The sequence below is a fragment of the Polypterus senegalus genome, chromosome 1 (genome assembly GCF_016835505.1).
Source record: "Polypterus senegalus isolate Bchr_013 chromosome 1, ASM1683550v1, whole genome shotgun sequence".
Taxonomy (NCBI): Eukaryota; Metazoa; Chordata; class Cladistia; order Polypteriformes; family Polypteridae; genus Polypterus; species Polypterus senegalus.
In genome coordinates this window covers 197,790,743-197,815,185 of record NC_053154.1, presented here as the reverse complement: position 1 = coordinate 197,815,185, position 24,443 = coordinate 197,790,743, and the positions used below count along the sequence as shown (strand labels likewise).

The 24,443-nt window shown below is 38.1% G+C and overlaps 1 protein-coding gene across 3 annotated transcripts in view; it reads left to right on the top strand.

Annotated features, from left to right (window-relative positions):
- LOC120537514 (bcl-2-related ovarian killer protein homolog A-like) overlaps positions 1 to 24,443 on the top strand; it is a 58,114-nt gene that overhangs the window by 28,259 nt on the left and 5,412 nt on the right. For all 3 annotated transcript variants that reach the window (XM_039766515.1, XM_039766523.1, XM_039766532.1), the window contains exon 4: positions 20,822 to 20,985. In XM_039766515.1, the coding sequence (XP_039622449.1) occupies positions 20,822 to 20,985 (164 nt within the window). The remainder of the gene's footprint in view (positions 1 to 20,821; positions 20,986 to 24,443) is intronic.

Below are 24,443 nucleotides of genomic sequence, written 5' to 3'. Positions count from 1 at the left end.
ACCACAGCCGTCGTGTAGCGCCTTTCAAAAGGGATCTACTACCGAGAGATGATCCATACTGTATATATTTTAGCTGCTGTTAGTTACTTACCTGTTGTGTTACACAGTCTTTAAAATGTAGTGTACCTGCAACTACTCCAGTAGTGCTTAATGTACCTGTACTTCTTAAAACGTTAATGTTTTACTGTTTAATAACTTATAGACTATATTTTATTATTTTTCCCTTGCACTCAGTGACCAAAGCTATACACACACATATAGACACATACAAACATACACACAAGTATATATATGTGTATATATATGTATGTATGTGTATATATATATATATATATACACACACACACACACACACATACATACATACATACACACATATATATAATTTGTGTGTGTGTATGTATGTATGTGTGTGTATATATGATGTAGATAGGTATGTATATATATATATGTGTATATGTAGATATGTATATATAGATATGTAGATATGAATATATGTATGTGTGTGTGTGTGTGTGTGTGTGTGTGTGTGTGTGTGTGTGTATATATATGACAGCAGCAATCCAAGCTGTGAGAAAACAGTAAAAAGGAGGTGTGTCAGACGTCGTGGTACATTTTCTGATGCAGCTACCGAAAACAACTTCGTGACGCTGCCGCCAAATACACAAAACAATTACTTTGACAATCATGTTACATTATTTTTAAAATGTTTCCTTTTCTTTTTCATAACTTCTTTAACACATGACATCGCTGCGAGCGCGGGTATTTTGCTATATATATATATCACAGCGACACTTATAACAGTGACAAAACAATTACATTGACAATCATGTTACGTTATTTTCAAAATGTTTCTTTCTCTTTCCTTCTTTAACACACTACTTCTCCGCTGCCAAGCTCGAGTATATATATATATATATATATATATATATATATATATATTGTAATAGAATAAGATGCTTCTCGCACCCTTGTACCCTCAGACTATACGTCAGACACCAGGTAAAATCCAATGATGATATTTATTATAATAATAAAGTGCACAAAGCACGCTCCTCTCCACAATTCTCAATAAACAATAATAATAATTAATAAACCAATCCACCAATCCTCCACTCCCAGACGCTTAGCCACCCTGCCTCCCAACTCAGCTCATTGTGTGGGAGCTCCCACAGTCCTTTTATATTCTCTGACCCGGAGGTGTTCCTGCCCAACAGTCCACAAGTCCTTATTCCTTCCGGGTCAGGGTAAATAGTCCTTTTCTTCAACCCGAGAGCACGCGTTTCTTCCTGTCACGTGACCGTGACGCACTCCCGGGTTATAGGGCACATAAGAGCCTACGAGCCCCCCTACAGCGATGCCTGGTGGCCCCCAAAGTATTCAGCAGGGCTGTGTACAAAAACTACATAGTCCATGATGCCCTGCTGGAACTCGGGGCATGATCATGTTGTCTGGAGAGCTCCTCCTGGCGGCCTGGGGTTGAGGGCTGGAGTGAAATGCCGGCAATCTACCACAGTTCCCCCACCTTAGCGACGACAACTGGGGCGGAGCGTCGATCCCCGCGAGGGACGTCCCCCTCCAGGAGGACGCGTCATCCGGACCTTGGCCGTATTGTTTGTACCTCCCGGCGAACCTTGGGGGAACGGTGTATCTTCTATCCCTCCGCTCCCCTGTCCTCCGGGAACAATCACGCCACACGTGTCCTGGTTGCCGACAGTTGTAGCACCGCCGACGTCCTCCTGGTTGTCTTTCTTCCCGAGACCTGAAACATCTCGGGAATTCTGTCCGCTCCACCCTTTCCCCCGCTAAGGAGGGTTTTCTGGCCGCCTCTCTGCTCTCCGCCCTTTTTTCCACTTTGTTAGGAGACCCACGGTATATTTCGGGGCTCTCCACGGTATATTTCGGGGCTCTCCTGCTTACTCTGGGGTCGGCGCACAGCTTGAGTCTCTCTATTAGAGAAAGAGAGCCTCTTTGCTGTTTGCATGCCCGTTGACTTTAAAGAAACCAGAGGCGGCGTCTTCAGCACCGCATCGCTCCAAGAGACAGCACTTTTCAGCTGCTCTGGTACGATCGGTGCTTCCACCGCCCCTTCTGTCATCACCCCACATTCACTTGTAGGGCTAGTAGTGACTTGGCACCCGCTACTAATTAACCGCGGTCCCGTGTCACTCTGTGTCCCCTTATTCTGTACGGTACCGGTAAAACTCACCTGTACCGCCAAATCAATCATGAGGGGAGACTCCCGACCAAATCGCCGTAAGTATTCATCCAGCTTTCTTAAAGGCGCTTCAGCCGCTGCTCCCAAGTCCCCAACGATCTTCTAAGGCTCGTAGCTGCTCCATGGCTCATCTTGAGCGTAGGCAATGCCGAGCTTTAGACCTCCGCTGTGGCTGGCGCTCTGCTTTGTCTTCTTCTTCCCCATTACGGACTTGAAAATAGGGTTAGTGGTGATTTTTCCTGTGTGTGTCATGACGTTGTCTTCCTGGGGTATTCTGTCCACAATAAAATTTTTTAAATACAGGTCCTCTGCCAAGCTGCCGGCCAGAGAATCGTGCCGAAGCTACGCCAATTGTAATAGAATAAAATGCTTCTCACACCCTTGTACCCTCAGACTATACGTCAGACACCAGGTAAAATCCAATGATGATATTTATTATAATAATAAAAGCACGCTCCTCTCCACAATTCTCAATAAACAATAATAATAATTAATAAACCAATCCACCAATCCTCCACTCCCAGACGCTTAGCCACCCTGCCTCCCAACTCAGCTCATCGTCTGGGAGCTCCCACAGTCCTTTTATATTCCCTGACCCGGAGGTGTTCCTGCCCAACAGTCCAAAAGTCCTTATTCCTTCCGGGTAAGGGTAAATAGTCCTTTTCTTCAACCCGGGAGCACGTCGTTTCTTCCTGTCACGTGACCGTGACGCACTCCCGGGTTATAGGGCACATAAGAGCCTACGAGCCCCTACAGCGACGCCTGGTGGCCCCCAAGGTATCCAGCAGGGCTGTGTACAAACACTACATAGTCCATGATGCCCTGCTGGAACTCGGGGCATGATCATGTTGTCTGGAGAGCTCCTCCTGGCGGCCTGGGGTTGAGGGCCGGAGTGAAATGCCGGCAATCTACCACAATATATATATATAGATAGACATGAGAACAACACTCATATCAATGACAAAACAATTACATTAACAATCATGTTACGTTATTTTAAAAAATTTTCCTTTTCTTTTTTGTACCTTCTTTAACACACTACTTCTCCTGCGAAGCGCTGGTATTCTGCTAGTCTATAATAATAAAAGGCAAAGCTCTCACTGACTGACTGACTGACTCACTGACTCATCACTAAGTCTCCAACTAGGTAGAAGGCTGAAATTTGGCAGGGCAATTCCTTACAGCTTACTTACAAAAGTTAAGCAGGTTTCATTTCGAAATTCTACGCGTAATGGTCATAACGGTCAACAACGTCCGCCATGTTGAACTTTCTTATTTATGGCCCCATCTTCTCGAAATTTGGTAGGCGGCTTCCCTGAACTAACCGAAACCAATGTACATACTTGTTTCGGTGGTATGATGCCACTGTCGGCCGCCATATTGAACTTTTCAACAGTCTTAGTTACTTATGGGCCCATCTTCAAGAAATTTGGTACACGGGTTCCCAATGCTAACTGAATCCTACTTACGTACATATATATGTCCATAGCCTGCACCTCGGTCATCATGTGAGGTGGCATTGGGTCCCCCATCCCAACGCCTCCCACGTTGTTGGCTGCCTGCCTATATAAGGCTGTCCATCGCTCTGGTCTCTACATTCCCTTCCTTGCTTCGCCACGGGATTCACGTCTCCCTACTGATAACTACAGCCTTTTTGTTTAATCCACGAATTCTCCACTGTTTTATTGTTTATTACAATTATAGTTATTGTGTAGGTATTTTAGACTTATTTTACATTGCTCAGGTACCCATTTCCTTTATCGTTCCAACCCACATTACCATGTCTATCGAGATGATCACTATCGATCAAAGAACTGTCACTTACTGAGTGGTTTCCATGCCCGGAGATGGCACCTACCTTTGTTACATATTGCACGGCCATATCAGGCTCACTCTTGATATCCGGAGGAACATTGTGTCTTATGTATTGAATGACTGGGACAGGTTCAAGGTGTGGACTGATGACGGTACAGGAGATAATTATACTACACAGGAGCACTATAAGAGTGAAATGCTGAAGCCCTTCACCTATGGTTCTGCATGTGAGTTGATGGCTGCCGCTGAATTGTTCGGTTGTCGCTTTCAAGTGTACCAAAATGGCCAAATATTTTACACCTTTCGAAACCGCCAATGCCTCTTAAACATCTTAGATTGACAGGTGACGATTTCAGTAGTGGACACTTTGATGTTTATGAATGTTTAAACTCTCAAAAGCTGGATGTGATTTTATCGATGTAACTGGTTGTATGCTTACAACGCTTGACAGATGCCGAATGTCTCTTCAACACAAGTCCTACAAATACTGTCGTAATTGAAACAAACCATGAAACTCAAACCGATTATGACAGCAGCAATCCAAGTTGTGAGATTTGAGACAAGATTACTGTTCACATGGCCAACTGTAAGTTACATGCTCAAGAGTAAGCTCAGCGCACAGCTTGGTCATGTTACAACCGGAGGGCCGAAATGACCTACTTGGTATACAAAGAGATCCTTAACAAATAATTATTGGCATATTTTCCCTCAGTTTAAAAAGTTTTAATTTTCTTCTTAATAATAATTTTAATGCAGTATTTCTCCGCTGCGAAGCGCGGCTATTTTGCTAGTTATATATATATTATATATTATAAGAATATTTATAATATTATAAGAATATATAATAATTATAGGAATGATTATTTCACAACGTATTTTATTATCCATGATGTATTCTGTTTTAATTGATATGATTTTTTTCTTTTTATATGCATCTTATTCTTCAGTGAGTATTGATTTGTATTGTTATGCATTTATTAGTTCTTTGTTTTATGTATGTAATTTTCTTTATGTGAACTTCAGAGGGAGGGGCCTCAGGATGCAGCAGCTGTGGAAATTCTATCAGAGCTTGTACTGGGGCATTTGTTTTTGCCAGTGTTTGTTTGGCTAACCATCTGGTTATTTTAGCTTCAGATTTCACTTTCTCTTTTGATCTTTTAGTTTAGTTTATGGACGTTGGACTGTTTTAGGATTTAGATTTATGAATCAATTATCAGTTTTGTTTGCTTTCTGGTATGATTTACCTGTGTTATAAATTTTTCTCATCTTTATTTTGCTATGTTTTTTTTTTCTCCTAATTTATGTCCTTCTTATTTTTATTTGAATAATAAAAATCCCTTTTCCCTTAACATTGCCATTGCCTGGATGCAACGTTGGGTTGCTAGGGAGTTTATTCCAGAAGTTATGCAATATGACATCATTAGCATGATGCTTGAAATACCAGCACCATGGATCCATCTCTGTCCATGTTTGTAGATAAACTGAACAAAACCCTTTGTGAATGTGTGCAGTAGTGTTATTTAGATTTTCTAGTTCCTGACTTTTGATTTTACTTGTGCTTCTTATTTCAGTTCTTGACCTATGATTTTGATTTGATAAAAGATAGTTTTCACTCTTAGTTTCGACTTTCTGGCTTTTTTAATATTTCCTTTCCTGATCATTTCCATTCATTCTGTTTTCTGCCTTTTCTAGTGAAGTCATCTCCTGATTTCTTCATTTTCATTAGTCTCTCAGATGTGGCAGCTTGAAACTTTCATTCTTGTTTTTTAGTCATATCCTGATGCCTGCCTTTCACTTTTTTTGTTCTTGTTTTGGATGTTTGTTAGCAAACCATTACAGTAAATATAAAGTTACATTGTTTTTGCATTTGGTTTCCTCTTTTTCTCTATCATGAAATATTTAATTTGTAAATATTAGACAAAACCCTTAGTAAAAACATGATTGCAAAAATTTTGAAAAGGTGATAAGTTTAGTGTTTAATAAAATACAGAGAGTATTTAATAGGTTGGATGATGAAGTCTGTGAGCTGTCACAATAAATAGCTGCTTGATGATGACATTGTAATGAGCTGCACATGGAGATTATGTGACCGTAGTGCCATACCTGATTGAAACATATGTTAATTGATGATATAACATGGAAGCAAACTAAAAAACAGAATGATGTTGTGAACATAAAACATAAAAATGTTTGTGGATACTATGCCTGTTGTCAGTCAAGTGTCACATTTTGATATATTGTGACATCGCCTTCAGCCTGTTTAACATGGTGATGCAGATTCTAGCTTTTGGATTCCTACCATATTTTTGCATTCTTTTAAGTTAAAAGACACTTGTGAGGAGACTTTAGTGATAGGACTCTTTTGCCTGTTTTTTGGCATTGTTAATAGCTTTTGGTTGTTTTTGCTTTCTGGATTTTGTCATTTGATTTGCTGTTCTTCTCATGTGGTTTTCATACCAATCAATGCTTGTTCTTTAGACATCGATTTCGGCCTATTTCTTCATTTTGTTCTATATGCTGGTCATTTTCCCTTTAATTTTATTCTTCTGAACTCTCCATTGTTATGTGTACATAATAATAATTATGGGCATATGTGTATCACATGTTCATAAGCCTATATGGAAAAGAAGGAAATGGGGTTAAATCTATAAGGCAATGAGTTCAAATGACATTTCTGATTTGCTGTGTGAACCTGAGCAAGATAAGTCTATGTCAGGGGTCCTCAATCACGGTCCTGGAGAGCTGCAGTGGCTGTAGGTTTTTGCTCCAACCCAGTTGCTTAATAAAAAGCACTTATTGCTAAACTAACACTTCTGCTTCACTTTAGTGATTTTGAGCCCTTATTGCTTAATTTTGTCTTAAACAGCTATTTTAATTGCTCCTTATTATCAATAACATGCAAATGACAAGAGAGAGCAGCATTTCTCAATTTAGCTTATTTACATTTACACCTGTGTGTATTTATCTGCACTATTGGGTTTAATTAAATACTTGGAAGAAAAATGAAGAGAAAAAAGTGAAGGACTGAGAATTACTCATCCATTTTATCCTTCAAATCATTTGCATGATAGAAAGGGAAAGAAAATCTAGGATATGAGAATGACCTGACATAGCAGAGTTAATTTAATTTCATAGCTTGTTAGTGCTTTATTGGCAAGAATTGCTTTCTAATTAAGCAACCAGGTCAGAACAAAAACCTGCAGCCACTGCGGCTCTCCAGGACTGGGATTGAGGACCCATGGTCTATGTAAAATTTGTTGCAGTGTACATGTAGTTTAAATCACCTTAATACAGGGCTCACTTACTAAGTCCTACATGAAAATAAATTTGGCTTTAATAAAAAAAGGTTGGTTTATATGAAGAATAGCTTGAAAGTAAAAGTTATGGCCAATTGTGTAGTGTCTTCAATCACAGATGTGACACAGTACTACAAGTTATAGGCTTTAAATAATGAACTACTAAACAGCAATGTACATGGAAATGAGAAAGGTGTACAATTATGTGAAGACCTATGAACAGGCATTTAAAAATCAAATTCAAGTAATCTGTGCACCTCAAAGCACACATATTTGAATGGAAAGAAGGAAATATTTCTAATGAGTTTCTGAGTTTGGGTTCACACTGCACTACTTACGAAATGGGCTGTAGCTGTTGGTCGTACTTGTGATATTACAAAATATACACATTGCCGAATATCATAACTTGACTGAGAGGCAATACATGGTTTTAATGCACAGTTTTAATGAACACATTATTTATTCTGGGGTTTACTAACTGTTAAATACATACTGTATATTTATAAAGGATTGATTTGCATTTCTTTACATGTCAACTAGAAATCAATTTTATGTTTAAATTGCATTCACTAAAAACATACAGGCATGTTATACATCACTTGAAACTTTAAATGTTTGCTCTTGTTGGCAGTTGGAATTAAAATATTTTCTTCTACTGTGTTTTATATTAACATTTACTGCATATTTCTGGTTGTATGATGCTATATGTGGCAGTCTGAGAGATGGACTCCTTACCAAGATACTTACCATCCATTCAGCTGCATAAAGGTGTGAATTTTACTGGGACATATATTTTCTTTTGTATCAGTGACAATCCAATTTTACAATATACAATTTAAGGGTCCCTAATCTGAAATTGCAAAATCTGAAATGCATCAAAATCCTTTTTGACCGCCAGCATGTCATCACATGTGGAAAATTCCACATTAGGGGCCTCTTTTGTAAAACTTTGCTTGGATTTATGCTTGAAAATATGGTTATGCCAAGAAATATGAAAATGCATATGCCAAAAAACTTTTATAAATCTTTAGCATCTTGTAAATGTGTCCCCCATGAAGCTTAGATACACAATTGAAGATCTGGAGGGAAGGGTAGCTTGCAAAGCATGGAGCTCTCCAAGGGGTTTGGAAACCCCAGTGAAGCACTGGGCACTGATAAGCAATAAAATATATTTGATAAGCTTTGTATCCCATGAAGTGACACGATAACACCTTAATCATTTGTATGAAAATGTGCTATATAAATAAATGTTATTGTTGTTGTTAATGGCAGTTCAAAAGAGATGCTTGACACCATGCCGCTTGGAGGGAACATATACTGCCTCTTCGAGGTATATGACACTTTTTATGATTAATAAAAGCAGCCTCATTTTTACTATGTTGCCTTATTTTAATAGGAGTTCAGAAAATTGCTCCAAATACATCAGGAAAACCAGACATTGCTACAAGTTGCTCTTTTATTTTGGCAAAAACATGTTACATTTTACGTATGTACACTCAACCTTTACAAAAAACAAATATATAATACATACTACGCATTGAAATTAAACATTATATAAAATTATTATAACTTTGTTTATTAAGATATGAATACATGTTTAATTTAATATTTCCTTTTTGTTTTTGTGGACTACAGTATTTTAAGCGTTTGTTATTTATAAACTTGCAATTCTTACCATTTCTGTGTCAGTAGCCAATAATTCTGACATTATACTGCTTTGTTTGCATATAGATAGATAGATCTGCATGTTTTCCGCTCAATTCAATTTAGTTACTGCTGCATAATACTCATCCAGGAGTATAAATTCTATGAATAATAGTTTGCAAACAGTAAGGAAACAGTAAAGTAGATAACAAAGCAACATTTATGTACATCTAGCTGAAACATCCGGCGTTGCTCAGGAGGAAAATAAAGTTTTTTTTTTTTTAATTGTTTGAGAAAAATATTATTTAAAAAAAACACAAACACTAATCACAAACACAAGCAAACAATGAAGACTCATTAATGTGTTTGTCTTGTGGTCTTGTATGTATGTTATCATCTAGTTGACGCTCGGAACCAGACAACTCTATTTAATTTCAAAAGCAACAGGGGTACGGTGGTGCTCAAACATAAAGTATGTCAACTGCATGATAACATGCATGCATGACCGCAAGATCACACCCCACCCTACCCAGAAGGGGGTGGGTTAGGGTTGATTTCACCCTACAGTATTTTAAGTTGACCAATGAGAAACATGTGTACCAAGTGTCATGAAAATCACTCCAGCCGTTTGGAAGTGATGCTGGAACATACATACATATACATACACGCATACATTGACTTAATGAAACAGGACAAACTTTAAAAATCAATAGACGTTGGCACTCCATCTGATTGTGTTCAGCTCTGATGGGAAAGCGTTCCCTGTGTAGGGAGAAAAGCACATGCCCGTGATATCTCTGGCAATCAGCAGCTACCCTGTAAAACACACGTAGCTCTGATCTCTCTCTTAAAAACATGAAATGTTACCCCTTAACAATCTGTAGATGATAATGTCTGTTGAACAAACAAGTATCGCTAGCTAAGCAGAGGAAAGGTGCACTGGAACACATTATGAGACATAGACTAACTCGAACAGAGGTTGGCGAGGGAATGAGGAAGGCCCCACCCTGTTTGTGGTAATGCGTCTTGGGTGGATAAGATCCAACTTGAGATGTTGAAAGCACTAGATATTGTTGGGTTAGAGTTGTTAATGATTCTATTCAATGTGCATGGAAGTGGGGTAAAATACTGTTGTACTAGCACATTTGTTTGGTGTCCCCCATAATTATGAAAGGTGACCAGACAGTGTGGTCCAACTACAAAGGGATCACACTCATCAGCCTCCTAGTTAAGGCCTATCCCAGGGTTCTAGAGGGAAGATGTCATTCAATGATTGAGCCTAAGATAAAGGAAAAACAATATGGATTTTGTAATGGCTGTGAAACTGTAGGCCAGCTCTTCTCTCCAGTGCAGTTGATGGAGGGTGCATGGGGTATGATAGCCCAATCTACATGTGATTTGTAGATTTGTCAAAAGTATATGACCATGTCCAAAACATTTGTTGTGGGGGTGGCTACAGGAATATGGGAGAACATGGCCACTCTTACATGCTATTCGTTCCCTGTATGAACTGTTGGAATGCTTGCCATTAAGTCAAATTCGTTTACTATGTGTGTTGGACTTCATAAAAGGTTGTGTCTTGTCTCCTGTCCTGTTTGTGATTTTCATGGGAAGGATATCAAGACGCAGCCAAGGATGTGAGGGAGGCTGAGGGTAACATTGTTGCTTTAGGCAGATGATGTTGTCTGCTTAGTATTTTCTAACAGTGACCTTTAGCTTGCACTTGAGCAATTCCCTGCTGAATATGAAGTGGCAGGGATGAGGACCTCCAAATCTCATGTCATCGTTCTCACTCAGAAAAGAATATACTGATATCTTCAGGTGAGGGGGGGACTGCCCCTTAGTGTAGTAGTTAAAATATCTTGCGATCTTGTTCACAAGTGATGGTAGAAGGGAATGTGATAACTGCATGCTGATTGGAATGGTGGCATCTGTTCTGCGGGTGCAGTACCGGTCCTGGTGGTGAAGCTCAGTGTAAAGACAAAACTCTTGGTTTACCAGTCAATTTACATCCCTGTCTTCTCCTATGGTGATGAGCTGTAAGTAATGACGGAAAGAATGAGATTGCAAGCACAAGCAGCAGAATGCAAGTTTCTTCACAGCAGACCCCCCCGCGATAGGTGAAAATCCGCGAAGTAGAAACCATATGTTTCTATGGTTATTTTTATATATTTTAAGCCCTTATAAACTCTCCCACACTGTTTATAAATATTCCCCGCAGAGTTATACAGCATAATCCCTTTGTATTCTCTTAGATATTAGGTAAGATTCATTAAAATTATGTATATAAACACACTGTTTATGTACAGTAAAACCTAAATATTATTTTAAAGATATTGAGTGTCTCCGATATCACATGTTACAGCCATTACGATAGACATGCCACCAGCAATATATACGTACAATGCAACAAAAACAGTATACAGTAAATGTGTGTGTACAGTGACACTAAACGTACATACATGTACTAAGTACTGTAAGTAGAAAATTAATTATGGTTACTCACCAACAATGACACGATGACTTGTCCGATAACAGTGAGTTTTATTTTACTGCACAACAAAGGAGAGCGTTACAGCCCCTAAAGGAGCCACTTCAGGCGATTGTGTAGCACTGCTTCTGGCAGTCTTCAATCCAAATCCCTAAAGCAGATTCCATCCAGACTACTGCCTTATTACATCCACTTACAACTTGTTTTGCACCCTGGTTAAAAGGACACTGCGGCCGTAGATCTTATATTCCTTTCCTACTTTTTAAATAAAAGAATCGTAGCCTTCAACAAATCCAAAGCGTTTACCTTTTCGCAATCGTTAACATCTTCCGTTTGCTTGGCGCCCCTGAAGCAGTAGCAGATCGTTTTGGAGCCATAATGAAGGGCTTGACTATGCACAAAGATAAACACAAAAGAGCACAACTCTTTACACAGCGAAACACGTTGATGCTGAATGAGCGAGACGAGACTTCCTGGATAACATTGCATTCAGCAAGCAGGAACTTAACTGCGTGCTCTGATTGGTTAGCTTCTCAGTCATCCGCCAATAGCGTCCCTTGTATGAAATCAACTGGGCAAACCAACTGAGGAAGCATGTACAGGAAGTAAAAAGACACATTGTCCGCAGAACCCACGAAGCAGCGAAAAATCCGCATTATATATTTAGTTATGCTTTTATATAAAATCCGCGATAGAGCGAAACCACGAAAGTCAAAGCGCGATATAGCGAGGGATTACTGTAATACCAAAGCTTACGTCCCTCAAACATATTGCATTTAAATGACTATTGTTAATGCAGATAGTTTCTTTGTTTGCAAAATTCTTGCTTTTTCCTTCTGGCAAAAGGTGCAAGGAACTACAAATTGCAATAAAAAAAACTCCAGAGATGAAATGGCCCCATCTAGGGTGGCTTAGGGACATATCAGAAATAGTGAGGGGATATGCTTGATTAAAGAAAAGGTTAAATGTAATGCTACTCTTTTGAATCCCAGAGGATATGATCAAAAGTTATTTCTTGAAAACCTGACTTGCAGTGAGAAATATTTTTGTGCCAAATTTCAAGTCTATGGCTTGATAAAAAGGCTGTACACACAAGAACATGCAAACAGAAATTGCTTTTTATATATAGAGGTAGCATTTTTCTGAAATAGATAGATAGATAGATAGATAGATAGATAGATACTTTATTAATCCCAAGGGGAAATTCACATAATAAAGTATCTATCTATATGTAATATATTATATCAATATAATCCATCCATCCATCCATTTTCCAACCCGCTGAATCTGAACACAGGGTCACGGGGGTCTGCTGGAGCCTATCTATATAATGCATTGGAGCAAAATTATTGGCATTGTTAAAAAATGTTTAAAATAAAACCAAACTGTGTGGTGTCTGCTACATAATTCTGCTGAGTTGTTGACCTAAATGGATCAGGCTCATAGTGAAGATAAAGGTGAGGATGGCAAAGAAAAATCCAAGGATCACAGTTTTGGACAAGCACAGTTTACCGGAATCTTGTGGTTTTCAAGTTTGTAAAGTCAGCTGTTATGTTCCACCTCCATGTGAACAAACTCTTTGAAAGGCTTACACACTCTGACCAAGTGCATCCTACAAATTGCCAGACATCATTGGAACTGCACTTGAAGTTAAGTCTTGTGGTGAGATGAGACGTTTTGATTGTGACACTATCGTCATAGTTGGCTACGAAGGAGAACTACAGACAAGGAAAAAGCACCCAATATCCACAGTGAAACATGGTGTTGAATCATTTGGTTCTTGTTAAAATCATTGTGACAGTGGGTTACTCCAAGTATCAGAATATTTCAGCCCAGAGTCTGGTAACCTCTGTCTAAGAGGCTGATATATGACCATAACTTTTATCAAGACCAGTGACCTCAGACATACACCAAAAACAATACCTAAGTGATTACAGGAACACAAGGTCAGTGTCTTGCAATTTCCATCATCCTCTTCTCTTGATTTGAAATCAATTGAAAATCAGTGGTCTGAATTAATGAAGTCAGACTGCAAGTGAAAATCAAAGGCTATCAAGTATCTTGAAATGTACTGCATGGAGGATTGGTTTAGAATTCCTCCAAAAGTATGTCACAACTTTGTAATACTATACTGTATAAGAATAAGTTTAATGCTACTATCCTACCTAGGTGAAGCTGATCAAGTAGTAATTGAAGGAGTGCAAATAATTTGAAATGTATATAAATAGGGAGGAATGAAAGCAAATGCTGTAAAAAATTAAGGATATGGTTATTACCAGAGGAGATGGGAGAAATTTGAATACAAGATACATCTACTGATTCTACTGAACATATCATCAGTGATGTTCCTGGAGTCATTGGGTGTTTTAAACACCCAATGACTCTGGCTTAAAACAGAGATTATTTTTTGCAAATGAATAAAAAATAATATACCTTTATATTTTGTTATATGTTGTACTTTGTGTAAATCATGTCATTTTTTTATTTTAACAGTTCTAGCTAATCTTGTTTTTTGTGAATTCTTAGTATTTATATTGTTTTAAAGACGATATTTTAGTTAGATAGCTCGCTACTGTCTCATTTTTCCTCACAGATATTTATGGAAATGCAACATACATAAATGCATGTAGAACTTTGGTAAAATGTGACATACACTATAGCTTTCTGTGTTACCTAAAAAGAGGGAAGGCCATATCTTATGTGAATAAAACAGCACAAATAAGAGCATAAAGGGTTGGGACACCATAGGGTGATCCCAGTACAGTTGGTGTAAAAACAAAAAAGAAAAAGTTAACAACAATGGAGATGTCTTTTCAAACATCTTTTCCAATAAGAGACTGACTCAAGACGGTAGTTAAGCCGGTTGTAAGGTGACCGGAAACAGGAAGTGATGACAGATGTTGTCATGTCTTCGATTTTCAGATCTGCAGATGGACGAAAAGGAGAGACATTAGGTAACAGTGCCAGTCTTTGACTGGGGTTGGAATTACTACTCAGTGAGCCTGAAGTTGTCTCCCAAGCGCATGTGTGTGATACTTGGTACAATGGTGATTTGGTAATTATGTCATTGCTTTGGTGCTTTGTTAATTAGTCAGTCAGTCATTGTCCAACCCACGATATCCTAACACAGTGTCATGGGGGCCTACTGGAGCCAACCAGCACAGGGCACAAGGCAGGAACAAACCCCGGGGCCATAGGGCACACACACGTACACACACACCCACACACCAAGCACACATTGTAGGAGGAAACTGGAGCACCCGGAGTAAACCACGCAGGGTGGACCCAGGAAGCGAACCCAGGTCTCCTTACTGTGAGGCAGAAGCGCTACCACTGCGCTACCGTGCCACCTGCTGTGTTAATTATCAGTCATTATTTCAAATAGCTTTTTTTAATTAACCATATTATCAGAAGGCAGTTTATAAACTAGATAAGAGTACAATTCAGAGTAACAAGGTAAAATGCTGGATCACTGAAAGAACTATAAATTATAACATAGCAAACATTGGAAAACCTATATACAGAAATAGGTATAAACTGAGTTTTATGAAAATTATATACAGTATATTACAAATTCTGTGTAACACTCTGGTACAGTAAGCAATAGGGTGGTGCAGTGGTTCGGGCTGCTACCTTACAGAGCTAGCATCTTTGGTTCTCATCCCATGCACAATCATTGTCTGTATGAGGATTGCATGATGAGTGAATGTGTGAGTTTTTTCTCTTTTCTAAGCTGGCATCATCTGGACATTTATATTAGTGGGCCCTGTGGAGAACTGGCTCCCTGTCAAGAGCTGGTTTCTGCCTTGTGTCTAATTCCCTCCGGAGAGACTCGGGTCCATTGTGACTCCAAATTGGACTGAGGTGAGAATGTTTTATTACATTGCTATTTTATAACAATTAGTTTAGCAGTACATAAGAGGAGAAAACTGGAAGATGTGGAGATTTTACATTTTTATCATATAAACTAAACCATAGGTTGTGCATGGAAGGATTATCAGGCAGTGTTACAGTATCTCTGGACTGAAAATAATTCTTTCTAGACTGTTGAGCAGGTTTCCCCAGTTTTGCTTATTGATTTACAATTAGCTAAGAGCAATTTTATGCTGTCAATCTTAAACTCAATTTAAGTTTATCATTTTTTTTCAGTAGCAGGCTGTGGCATGCCGTTTGAACTCAAAAGAATTCAAAAATGTACTTGCCAAGGATAAACCAGCTTTTTTGCATTTGTTCTTGTATTAGTAAGTCTCTTTTAATGAAGTGACGCACAATTTAGCTTTTTAAAATGCAGGTGCCTCAGGCAGAAAACTGGTTTGCCAAGCATGCATGTAATAAAATTGAATGCATAAAGGACATACAGTAAATCAACTTTAAATATAAGAGAAGAGTTGGGATTGCTTAGTGGACTGAGGAAGATTCATGTAAAAGCACAGATCAAAGATCAAATAAAGAGTGGGTGGTACTGGTGGAGTCTCCTGTAGCTTACAGTTAGGCTTTCAAGTTGAGGTTATCGCTGTGATTTGGTAAAAATTATAAAAGGTTGTGTTTGTGTATTACAGGTTATTATGCAAAACTGCACTTTTACTTTCATCTATGTACAGTACTGTGCAAAAGTCTTTGGCAGACTATTTTTATTTAAGTTTTGTCTTGGTTTTTGTTTTTTCTTCTACAGTAGTATGTCAGTAGGAAAGAACAAATTTCAAATTTCCAAATCTTCCTTTTCCAAAAAATTAAATGTTTCAGGGAAATGTTAGTATTTCCTTAATGAAAGTAACATTAAGTAATAGGCCACTTTTCAGATGAAAACTTGATTACTTTGTAGGTAAATACCCTGTAAGTACCCGATTAAACAAAGATAGCAAACGGGTGCTGTTGGTGCATGTAGAACAATTCAAACTGGATGAAAGACAACCAAATTGAAAGGAGTTGGTGTGGTAAATGGGGGTGACTTTGAAATCATCTACTCATAACAAAGGTGAGCATGGAAACAAGACACAAGATGGCCGTTCTGCATCAGTAAGGTCTATCTCAAGCAGAATGTTTGCAGCAGACAAGAGTTTCAAGATATGCTATCCAAGCACTCCTGAAGATGCAAAAAGAAATGAGCAAGGTTGTCGCTCACAAAATGTGAGTACAGCAGATGAGAGATACCTCATACTGACATCATTTCAACATTGGAAAAAGACTGACACTGCTATCAGCTTCGAATTTATAGAAACCACTGAAACCCAAGAACACCCGTTCATTACAGAGAAGTCTTGTCAGAAATGGTCTTTATGGAAGGGCTGCTACTAAAAGGCCATGAGTGAGAGAAGCAAGTGAGACATCCAAAGTCTGCAGAAAAACTGTGACAAGTTCTGCAAGATGCTTGGGTCTCCAAGATTCTTGGAACAACCCAACAGCTGATTTTCTAATAAAACTGCTCAACTAAGTATTAATGCAGTTTTAAAGGCAAAGGTGTCACATCAAATATTGATTTGATTAGTTGTTTTCTTTTTACTGATTACAGTGCTTTATTGTATATTTTTAGATATTTTAAATCAAAAATCAGTTAATGGTCTCACATGCTCATCATTGTTGCTTTGGTGTCTATAAATAAGAGATTTTATATTATTGGGCAAATGTAAATAACATTTATACATTCTTGTGTAATGTTATTGAAGTGTTCTGGCAATATTAGATAGACAGATTAAACTTTATTCGTCCCCAGAGGGAAATTTAGCTTTTTACAGATGCTCTTTAAATAAATAGATAGATAGAAAAAATAAATGTGACTTTTCCTATGTTTAGCTTCCTCAGTTATTTCCTCTCAGCCAAACTGAGGCTGAACTGACCATTCCAGTTTACATGATAGGAGCTGTTAGGTAACTAGTTATTGAAAGAAGAAGGCTGTGGGGGGAATTTTTTTAAATATTTGGTTCAGACTGTTAGTTTTGTCCACATCCTCTTCTACCACCTGAGACCTGGATTGCTTGAGTCCAGTAAGTATGCTCAGTCCTTTTCAGGCATCATTAATGTTATTCCAAGGGTGTTTTTTTTTTTTTATTGTAGCTTTGTAAGCTTCCTTTCCTTCAGTTGACTTTGTCATTAGTACTTGCTGTGTCTCCTTCATAACCATTTTGTCGCTGGATTTGAATGTTCTCTTTTTCACATTTAAAATACTTTTTAACTCTTTAGTAATCTTGGGCTTGTTGTTTGGAAAGTAATGCACAGTCTTTGAGGGCACTGTCTTTTGCCACAGTGTCTGAGCAAAAGTTAATAAAGTCTATGATGCACTTAATTAGTCCCTCAATATCATCCCCATGGGACTCACACATCATTTCCCAGTTTGTCATTTGGAACAGTCATTCAGAGCCATTTCAGCCTCAGGGATCCACTGTCTCGCAATCCTGGTGGTAAAAGGTTGCTGTCTAATAGCATTATTATAGCTGTAAATAAGATGAATCAAGTTTTGGTCAGATCTTCCCAAAGATACCAGTAGTTTACATTTAAAGGCATCTTTGAATAGAGCAAATTCAGTTTGTTATTTTCACAAATGTAATTATTTATTCCAAACTAACATGGTTGAAGTCACCACATATTAAAAGTGCAGGTCACAATGATTCATCAATAAAAGTGTTAGTAACAGAGTGAATCTTTTTCAGTGCTGAGTCCCCATTTGCAGACAAGGGAATATAAACATTAATAAAGATGATTTAACTTTTTTCCCTGTGTAAATAACCTGGACAGATTCTGACAGATAGAATTTCATTGTCTGAATTATAAACTGTAATATGCTCACTTTTACAGCATTCTTCATTTACATAGATGACCAGTCCCCTGCCTGTCTTTTTTTCCACACTGTACCGGGATTCTGTCTGCTCATACTTTGCTACTACTAAACTAATAACTGCATGATTGGAATAATCTGAATCTATTTTAAATATTTTTTTATCAAGCTAAGGTGCAGTAAACTTCAATCTATATTTTAAGATTTCATGAAATACTGTCTCAATTAATTATGACTTCACCTTTGATGCCCATAGGCCACTTTAAAATGAATTAATGTTTGGCACAGTGAGACAGTAAGACTATGCTTTGGGTTTGCTCTTGACGGAGCATAGTGGCCTTGATGGATAATGCTTGCTTAAATTGGAACAGGTGTCAGAAGGGCAAAGGAAAGGTAAGGCCAAGAATCTGAATAGGTATTATAACTTGAGATATCCATCCATTATCCAACCTGCTATATCCTAAGACAGGGTCACGGGGCATACACACACTAGGGACAATTTAGGATCGCCAATGCACCTAACCTGCATGTCTTTGGACTGTGGGAGGAAACTGGAGTAACCGGAGGAAACCCACGCAGACACGGGGAGAACAAGCAAGCATTACCACTGCACCACCCTACTTGAGATATCAACTTCATATTTACTGTTATGTGTACTACATCTGACTAGAAATGTACGGAGACATAATAAGTTTTCCACACAAGTTTTATGAATACTTGTTATACACAAATAGGTGTACAGTATGGACTCTATGCTTCTCTTATACATAAGTGTGAAATGTTTGTAAGACTTTAAAGGAAATGTTTGTAAGACTGTGACAAAAACGTTGCAAGAATCCTGTGAAAATGTCTGATACTTAGCAAAGTTCAGGCATTTACCTTTTCAATTAGTTGAAGTGTGGAACTGTGGTTTCATATTGTTAGGAAGGTATCTTCTATTATAATTAAATAAAAAAAATTGTATTTTCCATCCGCATACTTTTATTTGAAACTCCTCACTCTAGTTAGAGTTGCTTAGTTTTGTTATATTCTATATGAATTATTTTAAGACATAATCTCATAGCAATTCATCTAATAGACTTGTGAGTAAAATCCATAAGAATACAAGAGAGTTTAGAGCACACAGAGTATCTTTCAGTTCATTTCACCAGCTTGCTTATTCAGGAGCTAAGTTGCCTTTATACTCATAGTGGTAAGCCAGAATTGTGGTTCTTTGAGTTTATTCAATAGTACTTTGTGAAACTGCACCGTGAATTGACCTTCTGCCAAAGAGTAGTCAAAGAGTAAGCATGGCTCCTGACCAAAGCATGAGGGGGGAGGTGGGCCTTCAACTCAGAGTCTCAATCTCATTTGAACGTACAGAATGGCTTTACAACAACTAGCCACATTAGCTATTGAAGTCAGCTAGTAGAATAAATGTAAAAACTTTATCGATACCTCTTGTCCTACATGTACCTTCAGCACTTTTTCTTGATATGTCTGCAGTCCCTCTGTCGAGTGCATTTCCATAAAATCTGTTTATCTGACTGTGTCATTTCAAGTCAGCTTGCTTGCCTCCTATCTGCTTTTATACTCCCCATCTTTAAAGAAAACTTTCAGTGTCCATCCAACACCTTTAATCCTCCTTGTGTTCTCATACTGGCAATTCCTTTTTGGAAGCCAAACTGACAAATCAGATTGCTTGAAGGAACCGGAACCGGACACACAGAGACCTTGTCATTTATTATATAGTAGATATTTCTGCAAATATACATGAAATTGGAAGATTATAAGCATATTTGCATACCTGACATGTGGATTATGTAACACAAGTAATTTTATATTTTTTATTTGATGTTTTAATATTGTTTGCTGTTGTTCAGTTGGTGGTGGTGGTGGTGGGGGGGGGGTGTCCATTCAGGCCCATTTTCCAAGAATTTTGTTAGCTCCATTGTCCAAGAATTAAAATTTCCTTTTAGTAAAAAGAAATATTACATGTTACGACCTGAAATAATTTTGTTAGATTCACTGTGAGCTCTAAACTTGTCATAAATGTGCAGTAGATCTACACAAAGTTTTCCTTGTTGAAGTCTGTGCTAACGTTATCTATCAGAGAAGGATACATCCTTTTTGCCAGGAATTACAACTAGACATCTCTAATTTAGCTGTCCCGTTTTCAGTCCAAATTTACTTAAATAGGATGTTTCAAATTTGGCTTAACTAGTGTTTTTTTACAAAATTCAAGAAGAGCTAATATGTGTGTATACTGTATATACAGTGTGTATGTGAGGTGAAAATCAAACTTTACAAGTGATGGATTTCAAAAATGTCAAGGTGTATGGTTGTGTTTTGTTTTTCTCATTTGCAATAAGAATTAGAAAGTCCTTAGATTTTTAATAACTTATTTATTTCTTTTATGTTTTCTAAACTTGTACATTATGAGTAAGAGCATGCATGAAATACTGCTTGCTAGAAATGTACCTAGCACTACTAGAATAAACTTCAGTGACCTTGAATTGGACAAAGTAGTTGAAGAATGGATGGACAAATATATAGCTTTTGTACATCTGTTTTGGTTATGATAATCATGTCCTATGTTCTCATTGTAGGTATCACATGGGGAAAAGTGGTCTCTCTCTATGCTGTGGCAGGTGGACTTGCTGTGGACTGTGTGCGACACGGTCAGCCAGCTATTGTGCACACTATTGTGGACTGCCTGGGGGAGTTTGTGAGAAAGACACTTTGCCCATGGCTGAAGAAGCGTGGAGGCTGGGTAAGGAGCTTGTAACTTTTTTTTTTTTGCAATAATTTTTTATGAAGACGAAGACATTTTACAGATATAGTCATAGCAATACATACATCCATCTTTGCACGTGTACCCAGTTTATGAAGTTTAGGGTAATAGCGGCTAGTGCTTGTTTGGGCGGTAAGATGTACAAGGCAGGAAACAGTCCAAGGTGGGTCATTTTAGAGTTGCTAATATAACATGCAAATTTTTGGGATGGGAGATAGATACCTACGCTGGCATGAAGAAAGTGTACAAATTAAACAGTGAGTGAGATGATATGGAGCTGGTAGCCACAATATGGTGCAAGAAAATGTCAGACAAAGCAAGACCTCCACCCTTTATCTATTAGATGTTCATTATTACAACTGGTGTTAAAAGTAAGTCACATGACATCACACTCCAATTCCAATACATATGTTTATTCGGTGTACAGTACATAAAATAGAAAGTAAAGGTTAATTTAGTTCATCATGTCTATTGTAACAATAACAGCATTTATTTCTATAGCAAATTTTTATACATATAATGTACTGTAGTTGAAAGAGTTTTATAGGTTGTCAAAGAGTTACAAAAAAAAATAATTAAAAAATTGTATAAAATGTATATATATATTTATATATTAATTATATATTAATATATATTATTATATTATAAATGATTTAGTATAAAATTAAAACAAGTTTTTTAAGGCTTCTTCCCAAAGAATTCAATGCAATGAGTCTCATTGACCATTAGGTATTCATCTTCTTTCAAGCATCACAGTGCTTTGATCAGGTGGTGGTCCCAAAACGCCACCAGAAGAGAAAACAGAGAAAAGCAGAGATTAGTAAAGACTACAAATCCAGGAATAATATAATTTTATGCATATCTAGTTTATTAGGAGTAGAACTAAAATGTAGCTACAAAAAACTTATATTAAAAAACTGGGTTTTTGGAATTTTTTTATACATTGATCCTCAGTGTTAGGTTGGCATTTCTCTATTAGTATTCCAGATTTTTGCTGCATATCAGCAAAAGGCCACCTCAGCACTTCTTTTATGCTTAGCTCTTGGAATAATAAGCAGATCACTATCAGAAGATCTAAGGCCAATACAGGTTGTCCCCAGGTTACGAACATCTGACCTACGACTTAGAAATGGGGCCATAGCTGCAACACATGCGCCTCAGTAACAGCCGCTCTGTCATCTTCGGCCTGGGGACTCTGCAAGCAGTGCCTGGACGGAGGCTGGAGGGGGGCGATTTTGCTGATTGCGCAGTGTAGTGTCCCTTGGGCGGCTCCAGGTGGCAAGCGGTTTCACTGCCTGCCCACCCCACACGGCTGCCCCGTTCGTTCTCAGTGGGTGGCTGGTAATGCTGCAAGTGGTGACCCGGCTGTGGCTGAACAGAGGCCATTAAGGGTGAACGGGCCGACAGGGGGTAGCATTGTAATGTGCCTTGGATGGCTGCCTGTTGAATGGGGGCGGTGGTGGGCGATTCACTACCCGCCTTTGGCCACACTGTGTTTGTTCTCAGTGGGCGGACGCTGCAGGCAGCATGCTGTAGTGGAGGTGACTGCGAGGTGGGATGGTGATGAACCACCCCTCGCCGCCCCATTCATTCTCAATACCAAGCCTGCTTGTACTGTTACGCACATAGCAGAAAGTTGTCCCTTGTCAGTACATCAGACGTGTTGACAACGGGTGCCTTCCTGCTGTGATAGTGTGTACAGTGCTGTGCAGAAGAGCTCATCTTAACCTTTTGTCTTCACCCTTCATGAATGTCTCTGAAACTCAAATCTGATGCAAGTGCTGGTGATATAGTAAAGAAGAGAAAAACCATCACCATTGAAAATAAAGTAGAAATAATAAAAAAAAAGATCAGAGAGAGGTGAAACTCAATCATTCATTGGCAGAGCACTTGGTTACAGTCAGTCAACACTATCATTTATTAAAATAATGTACCTGTTCTGACTTAGATACAAATTCAACTTAAGTACAAACCTACAGTCCCTATCTCTTACATAACCCTGGCACTGCCTGTACTCAGACTGTATTGGGTGAGGCACTCCAGATATATGATAGATCAAGATTATTTAAGGCTTCATACACTGTTAGTGGTATTTTAAAATCAATTCTAAAAGACATGGGTAACCAATGTAGCAATGCTAAAATGGTGAGATGTGCTCAGATTCTCTTTTATATTTTTCTTCTGTTGTAAGAGGTCTAACTTTGGTTGTGTGAACTTAAATGGAAAAATGCCATTCTAGTAATCAGGTTAATATGTGTTTTAAAGTTCAGATCATAGTCCATGAATACACATAAATCATTTTAATGCTAAGGGATCAAGTTTATTTCAAAGACCTTCGCAATTTCCATTGTTGCCAACAACTAAGATTTCTGTTTTTTTTTTCCTTATTTAGCTTAGGGAAAGTTCTATTCATCCATTAAGAAATTCAAAACAGACTTTGAATTAGAAAGCCTGGAGCGTCAGGTTCATCAGGTGCTATGGATAGGTAAAGCTGCATGTCATTTGCATAACTGTGGTAGCTCACCTTGTGTTTCAATATAATCTGACCTAATGGAGGCATGTAGATTGAAAATAATAGTGGGCCCAGAATAGATCCTTGAGTACACCTTATCAAATATCTTGGATCCATCCACTACAATTACCACAGCTAGTAAAGAATTTTCTACTTGTTAAATAAGACTGAAACCAATTTAAGACACTGCTAGAGAAACCTACAAAGTGCCTAAGGTGATTTGTAGGAATGCTGGGGTCAAATGCTGCGCTCAGGTGTAGGAAAACAAAAACAGATATGTGGTCTGTGTCTGCATTAACTCGCAAGTTATTTACTACTTTAATCACTGCAGCAGCTTCTGTAACACAACTTGTTCTAAACTTATCATAAAAAAATGTTTTTTTAAAATCGTCATATGATTGCTGAAGTTTATGTGTAAACTTTGTAGGATTGAAATAGGTCTAAATTTGTCAACTACAGAGGAATTTAGATTGTTTTTCTTAAGAAGGGGTTTATCTACTACAGTCTTTAGACAATCTGGGATGTCAAGTACACAATCAAATTAGCATGTCGGAGATGTCTTAAAAAAGCCTGTTAGATTACTAATTTCCCTGCATTTTACTGGCATTGTTGCCCTTTGTTGCCAACAAAGTCAATGTCACATTACGCTACTAAGAAATGCTAACTGTCTTGTCGCTGAACCATATTTTCAATCAATTTAAATGGCTGAAAATTCCTTAGCAAGTCAAATTACATAACTGCATGGTGACTTTCCAACACAGTTGTATTTCTCACAGCCAGTGGCATACTAACTGACAGAACAAGTGTATAAAGGATTAACATTATGAACATTCATTAGTTGACAGCTCTCATGCACAAGGAGCGTGCCCCTACAACCGAAGATAAAATAAAAACCAAAATGATTTTGTTGGGGCAAGTAGTGGAC